The following is a 17,545-nucleotide window of genomic DNA, read 5'->3' on the forward strand; positions in this document are numbered from 1 at the left end:
GCTACCTCACCTCTGAGGAGAAGAGATATTAGCTCGTACCACTACTGTTTTTCCATCCCCTTCATCTTCAGTACAACATCCTGTACTCACTCAAGCTGCTCGCTTGTGAAGAGGCCTACAGCTCGTATAGGGTCCTTTAGATATGGAAAATAAATAACATAAAGGGGTCAGCAAGTATCTTTCCACTTACATTTTTTGACCTTGCATTGTGCTAGTTCTGAATGCTCTCAGACGGCGGCACGCCTACAGAGCGCTCATGGACTGTCTGGTCTGATGCATGGTGCCCACACAGTAATGGTAAGAGCGTGCTGAAATTGTGATTGGCTAGTTTTACACACAACGACATACTTCTCTTACTATATTTTCCGTTACCGGGCCTAATGGTTCCAAGAATGGTAAGGAACGGTTACCCCTCATGTTGTGCTCGGGTTATTTTGACCCGGAGAGGATTTTCCCATACCTGAAAAAGGTAGTTAATGTTATCGCATTGGACTAAAATTTACTGGCTTTACTCACCAAGAGTCTAACAGCTTGGTTGTTTTTCCCACATTGTAACACTCAAAAATGACCGGCCTGACTCGTTATGCTACATCATCGCCAAATATTGGATTCAGTCCTTTTTGTCAGCTTGTTTTCCTTCAGTTAGGACAGGTTTTGTGTTTATTTTTGCAACTGATCAATCGTAGGCCTTTCATTTATCTGAGCTCATGTACCTCAGTTTTTGAGTGAAAAAAGCATAATTAGTGGATAATTTTGTCAATTTTACATAAAATATGTAAATAAAAATTGCACTGTTTGTCACACTAGTGTGCTTTAATGTTTAACCAGGAAATTTGTTTTGAAATGCTTTTATTTTGTACAAAATTGCACAAAATCACACTTAATAATGACCAGCCTACAAAAAAAATAACTTATAAATCACTCGTTACACTATTTTATCACCAAATATTCAATCTTTCAGCTTGTTTTCTTTAAATTAGGACAGGTTTTCTACTTATTTTTGAAGCTGATTGATCGTAAGCCTTATTGATCTGAGCTTATAATGGTCAAAAATGACCGGCCATTAAAAATGAATGAGGGAGTCGAAAATCAGAGAAGCAGTTAGTGTTCAGGAGCGTGTTCATCATGTTCATGTTCACATATGTACATAAAGTACTTGTGCATACACACACACACACACACACACACACTTTCATGAACTATTTTGAGTATTACAGGCTTTCTTTCTCACAGAGATGAACTTTATCCTCAGATCAATGAGGCCTACGATCAATCACTTTCAAAAAATAAATACAAAACCTGTCTTAACTGAAAGAAAACAAGTTGACAAAAAGATCGAATCCAGTATTTGGTGATAAAATAGTGTAACGAGTGATTTATAAGTTATTTTTTTTGTAGGCTGGTCATTATTAAGTGTGATTTTGTGCAATTTTGTACAAAATAAAAGCATTTCAAAACAAATTTCCTGGTTAAACATTAAAGCACACTAGTGTGATAAACAGTCCAAAATGTTTTCATATTTTATGTAAAATTGATCAAATTATTCACAAATAATGCTTTTTTTCACTCAAAAACTGAGGTACATGAGCTCAGATAAATCGATCAGTTCCAAAAATAAATACAAAACTTCGTCCGAATTGAAGGAAAACAAGTTGACAAAAAGATTGAATCCAATATTTGGTGATTATGTAGCGTAATGAGAGATTTATAAGCAATTTTTTGCAGGCCGGTCATTTTTGACAAGTGTTATAGGGTTTTCAACACAGCACAAGGTTAAATTTCCACATGAGCTTGGTTCGGCACGGCACGACTGCAAACAGTTCTCGGCCAGGAATTCTGGTAGAATGTGTGTAGTCATGTCGCCACTCAGGATTGGTCACTTGTTTGTTGCCTGGCCACCAGTTTCTCTCTTTAGCTCGCCAAGTGCACTGTTTGAGTGAAGTAAACACAAGTTAAAAAATAAAAAATGTAAAAAGTTTTATGAGCATCCTCCATAATGCAGACGCTATTTACATCTCATATCTGTAAACTCTTGTGTTACCAACCAGACTGATGCATTTGTATCACATTCCAAAAAGCTCAGTTATCAGCCCCGGATTGTCATGGAATGGAACGGTTAAGCAACGGTTTGACTCAACGGTGGAAAAGCTGCTTTTGAAACGTGTGTAGGAGTTTTGTTTGACACACTTAGTTGCAAGTAAATGATATATTGAGAACAGAATTATATGCTTTTGATTTTAGATTTAAATGGATAGTTCACACAAAAATGAAAATTCTGTCAGTTACTCACCCTTCACTGTTTGGTTACCCACATTCTTCAAAATATCTTCTTTTGTGTTCAACAGAAGAAAGAAGTTTATACAGGTTTGGAACAACTTGAGGGTGAGTAAATGATGACAGAATTTTCATTTTTGGGTGAACTATCCCTTTAAGTACCTCTAGAGATTATAACATTTTTACTTTACATTTATGCATTTGGCAGATGCTTTTATCCAAAGTGACTTACGTTTCTTTCAATGTACACATTTGTTGCTTTCCCTGGGAATCAAACCAAGCACCATGCTCTACTGTTTGAGTAGTAGTTGGTCACTTTTCATGTAATTCAGATGTGCTCTTTCTGTCATTTCTAGTGTTTCTCTGCCAGATGTAAAATGTAATATAAGTCTCTGGTGTCTCCAGAATGTGTCTGTGAAGTTTCAGCTCAAAATACCTCACAGATCATTTATTATAGCTTGTCAAATTTGCCCCTATTTGGGTGTGAGCAAAAACACACCGTTTTTGTGTGTGTCCCTTTAAATGCAAATGAGCTGCTGCTCCCGCCCCCTTTCCAGAAGAGGGCGGAGCTTTAACAGCTCAAGAACAACAAAGCTGGAGAATCTCACGCAGACAAAATGACGACGGTGTTCAGCCTTACATTGTTCAAACCGGAGTCGACACTGATGGAGAGACTCAGGAAGAAGTTACAACTTTTAGGACGTTTCTGAATGGTTAGTGGATAAATTTATGTAGTTGCTGTGGAGTTGATTCAACTCATCCACTAGCATGTGCCGTCATGTTACTCTTTTGTGTTGAATTGACCCTCGTTTGGCGTAAAATGACGGCATGTCAACAACACTCTACTACAACAACTCTTCCTCTTCTCTAAAGCAGCCCAACATGGCCTCACCCCCTTTGTTGTGTGTTCTCGGGGGCGGGGTTTATGTAAATTTTAGGGTTAATGATGTCACCAACCCTGGAATAAGCTCGTTGTAGTCCCTACCAGAATCCCTTGTAATGCACATAAAGCATTGTAAGAACTCATGAATAATTGTAACCACAGATATAATACGTATCTATTCATTGTCACACTTTTAGAAAGTATAATGCATTAAAACATGACAAACAACCAATTTCAGATGTAAAAAGGAATCTGCAAATATTGTAATGCATTTTAACTTTGGTTACACTTATTTTTGAAACGATGTAATGCATTATACATACAAGGGCTTCAAGTAAAGAGTTACCCAAATATGCACAATGTACATGCGCAAATCAAGTCTATGTGTTAAATGATGTCACTAATGTCTCTTTTTTTTGTTGCACTATTGTGTATTTTCCTGTTTCTCTCACAGTTCTGCCTTCTTCACGGCACTAGTCTGGTGTACCAGGAGAGAGCGTGGTATCTGGAGCACAACTACCTGACCCCCGGCACCAGCCGACAGATCCGCAGCCAGGTACTTACAGCCACAGTAGTCTTCAGTGTCACATGATCCTTCAGAAATCATTCTAATATGCTGATTTGCTGCTTAAAGGGGTCATGAACTGCGTTGTTTTATTGTTTTATAACATTTCCTGGGGTGCACTTATAATGTTAGGATGCTTTTTACATCAAAAATTGTCGTATTTTAGAAATAAAAGGCATTTTTCCTACCCTGATTTGAACGCTCTGTTTTAAGGGGCGTGTCTGCTGTGAGACTTCAGTGTAAACGCCCACTGCTGTGATTGGCTGACATCTTTGCATATGAAATAAGCATTACTCTCTTGAAAACTTTTAGCACGTTTTTACTATTACAGCTCTCAAGGTTAACTAATCGTGAAAAGTGTTGCATTATATTCAGATCGTGGCATGAAAGGTTGCAGTGATGAACATTGTAGTCGATCACAGACATGTTGTTGAGCTCATGAAAGCAGTGATCTCGTCATTGCAACTCAATTTCTGCACACTAACCAATGCTTTCATCATAACTAACAGTGCAAACGTGATATAACTAAGAGATTCATTGAATAAAACGGGAGTTTTGGCGCGAGAACTCAGTCGCTGTTTGATTGACAGCTCAAGCGATTGTAAAGAGAGCGTTCTTTGATCGTTTTCTATATATAATTTAATCACCGTTTAAATAACAGATTATTTTCATCCTACTAAGAGAAACAACATGAAGTTGAGCGTTTAGTCACTGGTTTGATTTACTGACACACAGACAAAGATCATCTGACTGTACATGAATCATTAATATCAGATCAGGCATTAGAATGAACACAGTTACTGACATGTTGTCGCATTACTGTCGAGTCCATATTGTAAAAGTCTAAAGTCTGAAATGCGATTGATTTACCAAAGAATCCACAGTGAAATGTTCCGAATACAAATAAATAAAGCTCAACTGAGACATTCACATTGTTGAAAATAAATAACCATATTCCTGCATTAGGATCCTTTGAAAGGTAATGTTATTTTAGTCCTGTATCGCTCTTCTCTCCTCCTCACCTCACTAACACACCAGTGGGCGGGGCTAACGCTGCAATGATGAAGTAGGTGTTGATTTCTTCTGTGGAGGCGGAGTTTCACCTGTCTATAGGCACATTCGTGGACGAGTCGTTCGCTGGGTCTGGTGTCAATAAAAGCTTTTATTCGACTAACAAGGAAGTTTTCAGTTCTGAAACTTACAGTATGATGACCTCTTATATGTCAAAAGCTCAAGAAAAAGTTGATTTCTCAATTCTTGACCCCTTTAAGAAAAATGTCAGCCACATCAGGAGAGCATCAGCAGGCTGTCAATCAGTTAAAGAGGCGCCTTTCTGCTGCCCATCTGAGGCTGTTTCGGATTAGATCTCCTCATTAAACCTTTACACATCAGCCAGTGTTTACAGAGAATGGCAGAATGTGAACATTAGCATAGTGGGGTATTGATCGCTTCAAACACACACATAAAGTGGCCAGTTGTTCACAATTAGCTGTGATTAAACAGCGAGGCGGCCTCATTCGGGTTCTCCCACACAGGTTGACACCGGTCTGTCAGTATGCGGTCAGCAGGTGCTTTACTGCATGTTTACCACTCGAACAAACCCAACACAGCCGCTCTCTCTGTGCAAACAACCCCCTCTGTTCTCCCGGAGCGACTGCAGCGGCCGCCGCACGTGACTGAAGGCATGTGCTTACGGTTCCTTTCAGCGCGCTCATATGAACTATTGTTATATGTTTTCAATGGCTTATTGAAGATAATTTATCATGTGACGGACGTGGCGAAAATAACACGATTGCTTGTTTATAATTAGCTGCTGTTTGCTAGTTTTCTTAAGGAAAGACTCTTAGACTTTGCTCAAATTTGACCCCAGTAATCTCACATCTCTCCACTTGAATTTCAGATCTTAATGTCTCAAGAAATACGGTAACACTTTACAATAATGTTTCATTAGTTGCTAACAATGATCAATACTTCTACTGCATCTTAATGTTAACTTCTACATTTACACATACATTTTTAAAATCAAATGTTGTATCTGTTAACATAGTTAATGCACTCCAAACTAACATGAACTAACAATTAACATTTTCCTTTGTGACTTTTATATCTATGTTGGGAGTCGCTTTAGATTTGTGTTATTGTGAGTTGAGTGTGAGTTGCTGAAGAAAGGATCTATCCTCAGACAAGATGAAAACATGTTTTGGACAGATAAGAGTGAGCATCTTTGCCTATCGGCTCTTTTTCCATGCCGTGGAATAAGCCATGCAAATGATGTCAGGCTCAGCGAGCTTTGATTGACGTTACGTTTTGTTATTGATCTGAGAGTCAATGGCTGCTGAAGTCAAACCAGAACATCGGTTGTACTGTATTTGACTGTATGTGTACTTAAAGTGTACTTACCTAACAAACAGCACGGTTCATTTAATGTTTGAAGAATGTATTGTTACAAGGGGTTTTTCTTGTTCACTACGTTATTCTTCTATACTCTAAAAACACTGGATTCCAATTTGGGTTGTTTTCAACTTAAGGGCTGGGTCAGTATAGGACAGAACACATGTTGGGTTAATTTGACCCAGCATAATGGGTTGATTTATTTTTACTGTAATATTAGCTTCTTCTTTTTTCTTTACTTCATACATGAACTAATGTCTACAGATTAACTTGAACTTTTTTAAATACTCCACACAACCACTGGTTTGCATGATAATTCCTTTATTTTATATTATAGCATATTTTATATCATTTTTAATACATATTGCATACTTTTAAGCTCGTTTAACAAATATTAGAAGTAAAAAAATGAACATTTAGAAGTAATTCAAGTGTAATGGACCAGTCTCTGTTGTTCTGTTTCCACCGTAACGGCGCTGGATCTCGTGCCGGAGATGACTCGCGTTCGGCGGGGGAACTGATAACTTCAGACCGCCGCCTGTGTTTCACTCGTAGCCGAAAAATGCTGTGACTGACTCCATAACCTGTCCATAAATAATCAGTGTACAATTCTGAGAACATATTTTAACATCCTATTCTGTATCTTTTTTTATATTTTTATGCAAGGCATCAGGCGTTTCAATCACGCGAAAAGACCGACGCGACACTCGTTTCTGTAGGTGACTCACATCGCGCCCCTGTATGTTGCTTTGCACAAAGTTAAATAATATACAAAACAATAACAAATTTTTAGATAAAGTAAAACATACACAAACCTGTATTTTACTGAAGACATGCACTAATTTTACGGAGCTGCACTGCTCTCTCCTGAAGAGGGCGCAAGAAGCCCGTGATAAATAACCCAAACACTGGGTTATTTCTCCTGACCCAGGATCTGGGTAACATAAAAACTACACAAACACTGGAAAAATAACCAAAAAAATAATGACACAAAAGGCTCAACCCAGGACTCGGGTAGAAAAAATAACCCAAGATTTTTTTACAGTGTATAAAAGAAAGTACTGTACATGACGTTGTACTTGAATCAAAAGGTAATTTATCTTTAATTTACTTAAAATGAATAGATTAATCATTATACATTATACATTATCATTAGATTTTTGGGGAAAAATCTCTTCTGCTCATCAAAGCTGCATTTATTTGATCAAAAATACAGTAAATTTGCGAAATATTATTACAATTTAAATCAGCTGTTTTCTATGTGAATATATTGTAAAATGTAATTTATATCCTGTGATCAAAGCTGAATTTTCAGCATCATTACTTCAGTCTTCAGTGTCACATGATCCTTCAGAAATCATTCTAATCTTGCTGCTCAAGAAACATTTCAGATTATTATCAATGTTGAAAACAGTTTCATATTTTTGTGGAAACTGTGATACATTTTTCCCCCATGATTCTTAGATGCATTTGTTTGAAACAGAAATCTTTTGAAACATTGTCTTTACTGTCGCTTTTTGATCAATTTGATGCATCCTTGTTGACTAAAAGTATTAATTTCTTCTTTTTTTTTTTTTAAATCTGGCTGATCCCAAACTTTTGATTGTTTTGAGACTTTTCCCCTAAAATACTGATATTTTTTACTTATGTAAATGCCACTCAATATGAAATTTGTCTTCTTCTTCATCAAAGACGGTGCATGAGAGACCTTTTATCTGCCGCATTATTCAGAGAAAATATTGCTTCTTGCAGATCTAAAGATGTTCACGACTCTTTACCTTGGAGTCCCAGTCAATTTCTTATGATCAATTTTTTGCAACTTAAGTCCAATTCACAGTGATTTGAGGTGCCAGCAAATGGTGTCGAAGTTTAATACTCAGGTTAAGGGTTTGTTCAGGTCACTAACCTGAGTATGAGCAGCAGTAATAGTGCTCGACTTGACATTAATTAGTGAGTCTCTGTGTGTGTGTGGTAGTGAGTGAGGCAGAAGAGTGAGTAAGTCTGTGTGTGTGAGGTCTGAGCGCTGTGAGGACAGTATCTGTGGATGAGATCCTCACATGTACGTGTGATTTCTCTGTGTGTGGCTCCAGCTCTTTAGAATGACTCCTATTGTACACACTCTCCTATCATTACATGTGTCAACATTAGAGCCAGACTCGCACGCTTCACTGAGCACAGACAAACACACACACACATTCACCCCAACACAGAGGGGCAGTGTTGGAGATTGTGTTTTATTTTTAATTGTGAGCTTTATGTAATGTGTTATGAGTAATGGGTAACTGTTTAGAGGGGATTTTTGTGGACGTGCAAAAAAGTAAGTGAAGACCATTTTAATCGGTTAGTAAATGTCGTTGCTTAGAAGCCGCTCTTTCATAAAGTTAGAAATTGTGTATCATTTAAGTTCCCACAACAATATGAAGCAGCACAACTGTTTTCAACATTGACAAAAAAGTCGCTGTTTGGCAGATACTTAAAGGGGACCTATAATGCCCCTTTTACAAAATGTAATATAACTCTCTGGTGTCCCCAGAATGTGTCTGTGAAGTTTCAGCTCAAAATACCCCACAGATAATTTATTATAGCTTGTCAAATTTGCCCCTATTTGGGTGTGAGCAAAAACACGCCGTTTTTGTGTGTGTCCCTTTAAATGCAAATGAGCTGCTGCTCCCCGCCCCCTTTCCAGAAGAGGGCGGAGCTTTAACAGCTCGCGCTTCGGTTGCTCAACAACAACAAAGCTGGAGAATCTCACGCAGCCAAAATGATGAAAGTTTTCAGCCTTACATTGTTCAAACCGGAGTCGACACTGATGGAGAGACTCAGGAAGAAGTTACAACTTTTAGACGTTTCTGAATGGTTAGTGGATAAATTTATGTAGTTGCTGTGGAGTTGATTCAACTCATCCACTAGCATGTGCCGTCATGTTAATCTTTTGTGTTGAATTGACCCTCGTTTGTGAAGCAGTCCGGCGTAAAATGACAGCATGTCAACAACACTCTACTACAACAACTCTTCCTCTTCTCTAAAGCAGCCCAACATGGCTGTTGTGTGTTCTCGGGGGCGGGGTTTATGTAGATTTTAGGGTTTGTGATGTCACCAACCCGGGAAGAAGCTCGTTGTAGCCCCTGCTTTTATATTTCTTAAACAACCATGTAGGAAGACACATCGTGGCCAGATTCCAGGATGACAATACAAGATCTTGACCAAATTGGCTCAGATGATTCAGGGTGTTTGAGTTCATATTGAGATCTCTGACTTTTATAGACTTCCAAAACTCTAGACGAGACACATGTGAGATTACTGTGTTCTTGTTCCCAGGAGAAACGCAGGAAACTTAAAGACAAGAATCTCCATTTGCTCTTCATTTAATCTCATTGCTGTCTGGGAGAAACAGCTAAGACGTTAAATAAATTTTCATTTGTGATTTTGCTTCCTTATAAGTTACCAAAAATCGTTCCCACACATGCTTCATTAAAGTAACACTGTAGTCATTTTAATGAACGCATGAGATTTCCCAGCTCCGCGCTGATTTAGAGTACGTTTACACGACAATGATGTGCTAAAACTGGAAAACTTTTTTCGCGCACAGCATTGTTAAAAAGATCCCCGTTCACACAGATTCGCAGATTAAAAACGCTGTATTCTGCTGCCAGGCCAGTAGATGGCGATGTCACTTTGTAAAGAAACACTTTAGACTGAACATGTAATGTGCATGATGTCACCGTTTTCACAAATTCGTGTTTTTGTAGTTCACACAGAGACGGTAACGGTGTCGTTTTCAAAAACTTCCACTTTGAAACCCGTTTTCAAAAGTTTGAGTTTTCAGGCCCCCAAAACACCATTGTTGTGTAAATGAACGGCCAAAACGCATAAGTTTTTCCACTTTTAGTTTAAACAGGTGTCGTGTAACCCTTGTGCGACCTTATGGACATTTTTTAGAGCCTGAGCACCGATGGTGTGAGGATCCTATTGTAATTGCTCAGTCGATTCTTCTTCTTCTCCGAAATTAATCGCATTTTTGAGGGCCTAAACGTGCTCGAAAACTCATGAAACTTTGCACACGCGTCAGAAGTGGTGAAAATTTACATCTGTTATGGGTTTCAGAATTAGGTGTGGCAAAATGGCTCGATAGCACCACCTATAAAATTTCAATTAAGCGTCCTTCGCGCTACGTTTCACGTACAGGTATGAAATTCGGTAGACACGTGTAACTGAAAACCCAACAGGAAGTCAGATATTTTCTCTACAAAATTTTTGCAGTTTTTGCCATTTCCAGATGTGCTTTTTAACGAACTCCTCCTAGAGCTTTAATCAGATCAACATCATATTTGGTCAGTCTAATCTAAAGGCCTTTGTGATGTTAAATTTTCGCTAAAGGGCGTGTCCGTGGCGTCCTGACAAAATTCAATGTTTCGCCATGAAACAGGAAGCTGTAACTCAGGCATACAGTGTCCGATCTGCCCCAAACTTCTCATGTGTGATAAGAGTCCTGCCCTAAAGACATCTACATGCCAATATTCAGTTAGTCATAGCGCCACCTGCTGGCAACTGGAAATGGCATGCTTTACACTGTAATTCATTCCCAGAAACACATTTCAATATGCCACAAAGTACCAAAGAAGTTAGAAACACGTTAAATCATGCAACACTTGGCTAAGTGCTAATGTATGCGATTAACGCCCCGAAACAGGAAGTTGTTGTAACTGTCCGTGGCGGCCTGACAAAATTCAATGTTTCGCCATGAAACAGGAACTTGTTGTAACTCAGGCATACACTGTCCGATCTGCTCCAAACTTCACATGTTTGATAATAGTCCTGACCTGAACACATCTACATGGCAATATTCAGTTACAGTCAAAGCGCCACCTGTTGGCAGCAGGAAGTGTGGCACTTTGAAATGACTTTGCCATATTTCTCCTGTATTTACTCACTTACATGCATGTCGCCCACTTTTCACTGTTTTCCTAAGGCCATCGGGTGGTGGTGAGCCCGGGTGCGTTTTATCATTTTGCCTGTGTTAATGCCAACTACATAAATTTTGGCACAGGTGTGTATTTTTATTGGAATTTTACTATTTCACCCCCATTTTATTTAATAAAACTATTTTGCACTAGTAACACAAAATAGTTCCTCTCAGGACCTTGAGTACAAAAATGTCACCTTTAAAAAAACACTAAAACTACAATTTTTACCCCCAGGGCCATTTAACTATAAAATGATGCAATCTTTGTTAATAGGCTTTCATTCTGTTGGCTTCAAAATTAAAATTTATTTTATTTTTTTTTACCAGGTGCCATTTTCTATATTTTCTCCATTCTTTCTGCCTATAAAGCAAATACGTGTAATATGTGTGCAATAAAAAATTGTGTGTGTTTGTAATATTTGAGAGAGAAAAACTGTAATGCAAATCACAAATCCCACCACTGTGTGTACCAGCGGAGCTTTGCTGGCATCTACAGGGGAAAATTTGGTACTGCGCCCAAACAAAATCTTACTGAAAGCTCATTTATTGAGATATCAACCTCAAATTTGAAACACAACTTATTTAGATGTATGGCTTTGATTTTCTAGCAGTTTTGGAGTTCAACATGTTTCATAAAATATATATTTTATATAAAATAATGTTCATAAATCATTTTCATAAACCTAAACCTCTAGAACTTTTTTTACTTCAACAATAATCTGCCAAGGGTCTTCTTCACAATGAGACCAAACTTAAGTCTGTGCAAGTCCCAAGCCATATAGTGGACATTTTTGTCCACTATATGGACATATGTGTAACTTGTTTAATTGACACACAGGGGTTAATCACCTTGATCTCGACACAAGCTCTCTTCATTAGTGACATTGATTTTGTTGTGTTAACACATGACATTTCCCCCAGGCCACGTCTGAGTTTATTGTCCTCTGTCTGTACCCTCATGCCCCTCATTGTCTTTGAAAAGTGGCGGAACATCTTCATTTTCTGCGATAGTGTATCTCACGCCAAAATCAATTTTATTTAGATCTTCAAAGTATAAAGTTAATACTTCGGCAGTCTTCATTACTTAAATCTGTCCTCTTATAAAATAAATATATATTTGTTCATCCTATGTGCTGAGAAGCCAATCAAATTACACTGTGTATTTTACTTTACTTCTCTGTACTTTACCCGTCTCCCTTTCTCTCTGTTTACACACTTTCCTTATCTCTCCGTTTGTTTCAGTCGGGCACGTAACCTCTACATAGAGCTACTTTCTTTTCATCTGAGCTGGAAAGAGAGAAAGAGAGAGGTCAGACATGTTTCAGACTCCTCTTTGGACAGACGGCTATTGAGCAAGACGTGTCCAAACATATTTCAAGCGTTAATGTGGCACAGATAAGCGAGTGTTTCTCAAACAGAACAATGAGGGGGTTTCATAGTACAGGGTTATAGAAGTCAAAATACACAAGTAGAGCTTTGCTGGAAACGGACAGGCTGTGATCATTTGTCTTTCATCTGAGCTCTGGAGCACTTGATCAGGAGCCAAAATGTCAGGACGATAAATTAACTCTTTGTCAGGAGATGTGGGAGAAAATAGCAGGTTCTGTGACTCACGCAGGATGTCTGTGCAACACCTCGTGAATGAAGCAATGAAAGGAACGGAATCGCTCTTGTGTTCTGAATAATGAGATATCATGACATGGACAGCTTACAAATAACTTTATATTGCATCAAAATTCTAGTTTATTTATCCTTAAGGGAAAGTTTATATTTTTAGATATTGTAACTGTTATAATTTCTTTATTTAGCACACTATTTAATTGAAAGATCATAATGATGAAAAACAAAGTTTTTGAAAAGCAAACCTTGCCGCCAGGATCATGTCACACTGAAGACTGGAGTAATGATGCTGAAAATTCAGCTTTGATCACAGGAATAAATTACACTTTACTATATATTCACATAGAAAACAGCTGTTTTACATAATTTACAATTTTTACTCTATTTTTGATCAAATAAATGCAGCCTCTGTAAGCAGAAGAGGCTTCATTAATAAAAAAATGTTGGGTTAAAAACAACCCAAGTTGGGTTGAAAATGGGCAAACCCAGCGGTTGGGTTAAATGTTTGCCCAACCTGCTGGGTAGTTTTATTTAACTCAACTATTGTTTAAAAATGACTATATTGTTTGCTTAAAATGAACCCAAAGGATGTTGGAAATGAACATTTATTAATATGTTTAATGAATAATAATTAAACAATAAACATTTATTAAAGGATTAGTTCACTTTCCTGATAATTTACTCACCCCCATGTCTTTCAAGATGTTCATGTCTTTCTTTCTTCAGTCGAAAAGAAATTAAGGAAAACATTCCAGGATTTTTCTCCATATAGTGGACTTCACTGGGGTTCAACGGGTTGAAGGTCCAAATGTCAGTTTCAGTGCAGCTTCAAAGAGCTCTACATGATCCCAGACGAGGAATAAGAGTCTTATCTAGAGAAACCATCGGTCATTTTCTGAAAATAATAAACATTTATGTACTTTTTAACCACAAATGCTCATCTTGCACTGCTTTGTGATGCGCCACACATTACGTAATCACATAGGCGGAAGTACCGATCCAGTGTTTACAAAGCGAACGTGCAAAGACTAAATCAAACGCCCTTTACAAAAAAAGGTAAAACAACGATGTCGGATGATTTTGAAGTTGGAGGAGAAAATGAGATGGAGTTTTTTGCCCTACCGCGGTACTTCCACCGTGACCTTTCCAACGTGATTACGTAATGCGTGGCACATTTTAAGCCAGCCATGTAGTCATTTTTAAACAGTAGTTGAATTAAAACTACCCAGCAGGTTGGGCAAACATTTAACTTTAACCCTAACCCGACTTGGGTTGTTTTTAATTCAGCATTTAGAGTGTAAAGACAGCAACACATGGGTTTTGAACCATCAGTATGTCATCTGATCCAGCATGCTGTGGCTCTGCTCAAAACATTGGTTATGGTGAGTAATTTCTGTTTTATCACATTGGGGTGATTTTTTTAATAGTCTCGGCTCGTTCCTGTTGACCCTGACATGACAGTCTGAATGCGTTCTCACGCATGAATGACTCACCAGGTCTCCGCTCATACTTTACCACATACAAATCTCATCTGATTTAGCGGGTTAAGGTCAATGGGAAATGGAAGTTAAAGGGATTGTTCACTCAAAAATGATCATTTACTCCCCCATCAAGTTGCTCCAAACCTGTATTAATTTCTTATCTTCAAAGGATGATATATTGAAGAATGTTTGTAACCAAACAGTGACAGTGACTTCCATAGTATTTTTTTCCATACCATGGAAATCAATAGGGTCCATCAACTGTTTGGTTACAAACATTCTTCAAAATATCTTCTTTTGTGTTCAACAGAAGAAATAAATTCATTGGAACAACATGAGGGAGAGTAAATGATCATTTTTGGGTGAACTGTCCCTTTAAAAATAAGTGCTGCTTTATTAATTTCCACCAGAGGGCGCTGTTATAGAGAGGGTAATGATGAGGGTTAAATGTTCCATGATAATTTGCAGTGTCTTACAGTTTTTGTCATTTTTCTGCTGGTACCTTCAGAATTTTCTCTATTTGTTTACACTGGTGTCACATGTCATTAGCTGTGTTTGCTATTAGGGTACAAGGGGTTTGTTCAAATCCCTAACCCAAACTTTTGCAACATGTCACTCACCGTCTGTGTTTTTCAGATATGAATGAAAAATTGTGCAATTTATTATGTTTTATGTCGGCGGTTTCTCATTGGGCAAGCGCCGCTCACATTCGTCAGAGCATCTAGTTGTATAATGATGTTGTGTAATCGCTGCATTAACACTCATGTGATTGTGGTCTGCTTGTTTTGAAGCTTCTGGAGCTGTGCAGATCAGTGAAGGATGATGCGCTGAAGGTGGTCGATGACTTCAACATCCCGTCCTGCTGCATCCAGGCTCCTATCGCTGGGGTCGCGAACCCTCGAGCCGAATGGGCCTTCTACCCCAAGCCACAGTATCCCAGCAGCACCCAGCCTCTGTCTAAGCTCTGAGCGAGTGAACACGGCTTTATGAGGATATGGAAGGCAGTTGAGTGATTTCAGGGAGCTGGCCGGGTCGGTTTGGAACAGCTTTGGTCAATGCACAGGACTTACGAATGCAAAGTTCATCATTCTTTGTGCCAAGAAGAATGGTAGAACTTTCTGCTAATGGCTAAGGCCTTTTCCACACTACTCTTTCTTGTCTTTTTAATAATGTGTGTGTATGAAGAAGGGAATTTCGGTTATGTGAGTTGCACATTGAGTCTTTCATACAGTTTTTGTAATTCTTAAATGCTTCTGTGATTTTAGCCTAATCTATTTAAAATGGGAAGTAGGGATAAACACCAGCCAAACATGAATCACAACTACACTCTAAAAATGCTGGGTTAAAAACAACCCAGTTTGGGTTAAATATGGACAAACTCAGTGATTGGGTTGTTTTTACCCAGCGGTTGGGTTAAATGTTTGCCCAACCTGCTGGGTAGTTTTATTTAACTCAACTATTGTTTAAAAATGACTGTATGTCTGGCTTAAAATGAACCCAAAATAGGTTGGAAATTAAAAATCAGACACATAATTACTAGAGGAAACAATAATAATCAAAAGGTGAACATTTATTAATAAGGAATTTAATAAATGTTTATTGTTTAATTATTAAACTTATTAATAAATGTTTATTTACTACACATATTAATAAATGTGTGTTTTGGGATAATTTTAAGTGAGCAAAACAGTAATTTTTAAACAATAGTTAAGTTAAATAAAACTGCCCAGCAGGTTGGGCAAACATTTAACCCAACCACTGGGGTAAAACAACCCAATCGCTGGGTTTGTCCACATTTAACCCAACCGCTTGGTCAAAACAACCCAATCGCTGGGTTTGTCCAAATTTAACCCAGCCACTGGGCTAAAACAACCCAATCGCTGTGTTTGTTCACATTTAACACAATTGCTAGGTTTGTCCAAATTTATCCAAACCGCTGGGTCAAAACAACCCAATCGCTGGTTTTGTCCACATTTCACCCAACCTTTAGGTCAAAACAACCCAATCGCTGGGTTTTGTCCACATTTAACCCAACCTTTAGGTCAAAACAACCCAATCGCTGGGTTTTGTCCACATTTCACCTAACCTTTAGGGCAAAACAACCCAATCGCTGGGTTTTGTCCACATTTAACCCAACCTTTAGGTCAAAACAACCCAAGCGCTGGGTTTTGTCCACATTTAACCAAACCTTTAGGTCAAAACAACCCAATCGCTGGTTTTGTCCACATTTAACCCAACCGCTGGGTCAAAACAACCCAATCGCTGTGTTTGTTTACATTTAACACAATCGCTGGGCTAAAACAACCCAATCACTGGATTGGTCCATTTTTAACCCAACTTGGGTTGTTTTTTAACCCAAAAGCATTTTTTAGTGTGTATCTAAATGCCGAACATCTTGCACTTACAGCGGAGCTCTGATAGTCTGGATCTGAGCTGTAACTGTAATATTTTGGTTTAGTTTACAGGTGAGCAGTGCCACAAGGCAGTTTTTACACTTTCTTAAGAAGAGCCTGAATGTAATAGTCATCACATGGCACACAGTAATTGAATATTTATGCAAATGAGCAACGGAAACCACACTACAGTGTTGGACACATAAAATGTTTGTTTAAATAGAAAGATGATAATATATTACTGCTGCTATGGTTTTTAATGCCATTATCAACTGCCATAATTTTATCTGTTTACAATTTGAGCCAAAAAAAAAAAAAAAAGGTTCTAGTTTTGGAATAATCTGCTCAGTCGAGGTCAAAAGGATGTTCATTTATTTATGCTACTGTTGTACATTTAGTTTGGACCAAACTACCAATTATCTTGCCCAAGTTTTAATGTTTAATCTGTTAACATTTTATAAATGTCCATATCCGCTAATGTAGTCTTTGCACACACAAAATCAGTTTGTTCACAGCAACACGTTTTGCAAATAAATTGTTGCATATCCAGGTTTCCTTGTCAATGTAATCTGATGGATTCTTTAGAACTGTTTGTGTTTTATGTAAATGGTGCATGTTGTAATATTGTCACAAACAATGGATTATTAAATTAATAACAGGATGAAATGCAAACCAAAGGCTTAAGTAAACCTAGCTCTATTGCATGCAGCATTATATTTTTTGAAAAATACCATGATTCACTTGTGACTTGTGATCAAACATTATTCAACCATGAGATATACCACAGAGGAGTCTAGCCCATGTGAAAGAAGAACTATAGTGCTTTTGTTCTAGTTTAATCTAAAGTGTTTGTGTACATATGGAGCTTGATGCTGTGGTTTTGCGAAGATCTCTATGGGCTTGACAAGCCCATCCCCCAGTAGGCGTGGCTTCACTTAGCTTCTACTCTGTATTCACTTCAGTAAACAGAGCTCA

General features: G+C 38.0%; 1 protein-coding gene across 3 annotated transcripts in view; it reads left to right on the forward strand.

The window, feature by feature from the left end:
• The window catches only part of acoxl (acyl-CoA oxidase-like), a 65,833-nt gene extending 48,712 nt beyond the window's left edge, over positions 1-17,121 (forward strand). The window contains exons 18-20 of one of the 3 annotated variants that reach the window (XM_051916721.1): positions 3,612-3,713; positions 13,984-14,078; positions 14,969-17,121. In XM_051916721.1, coding sequence (XP_051772681.1) covers positions 3,612-3,713; positions 13,984-14,040 — 159 coding nt within the window. In that variant the 3' untranslated portion in view covers positions 14,041-14,078; positions 14,969-17,121. The remainder of the gene's footprint in view (positions 1-3,611; positions 3,714-13,983; positions 14,079-14,968) is intronic. The other 2 variants (XM_051916718.1, XM_051916720.1) reach the window with 2 other exon arrangements.
• The last annotated feature ends 424 nt before the right edge of the window (positions 17,122-17,545 follow it).

Source organism: Ctenopharyngodon idella, chromosome 13 (genome assembly GCF_019924925.1).
Source record: "Ctenopharyngodon idella isolate HZGC_01 chromosome 13, HZGC01, whole genome shotgun sequence".
NCBI lineage: Eukaryota > Metazoa > Chordata > Actinopteri > Cypriniformes > Xenocyprididae > Ctenopharyngodon > Ctenopharyngodon idella.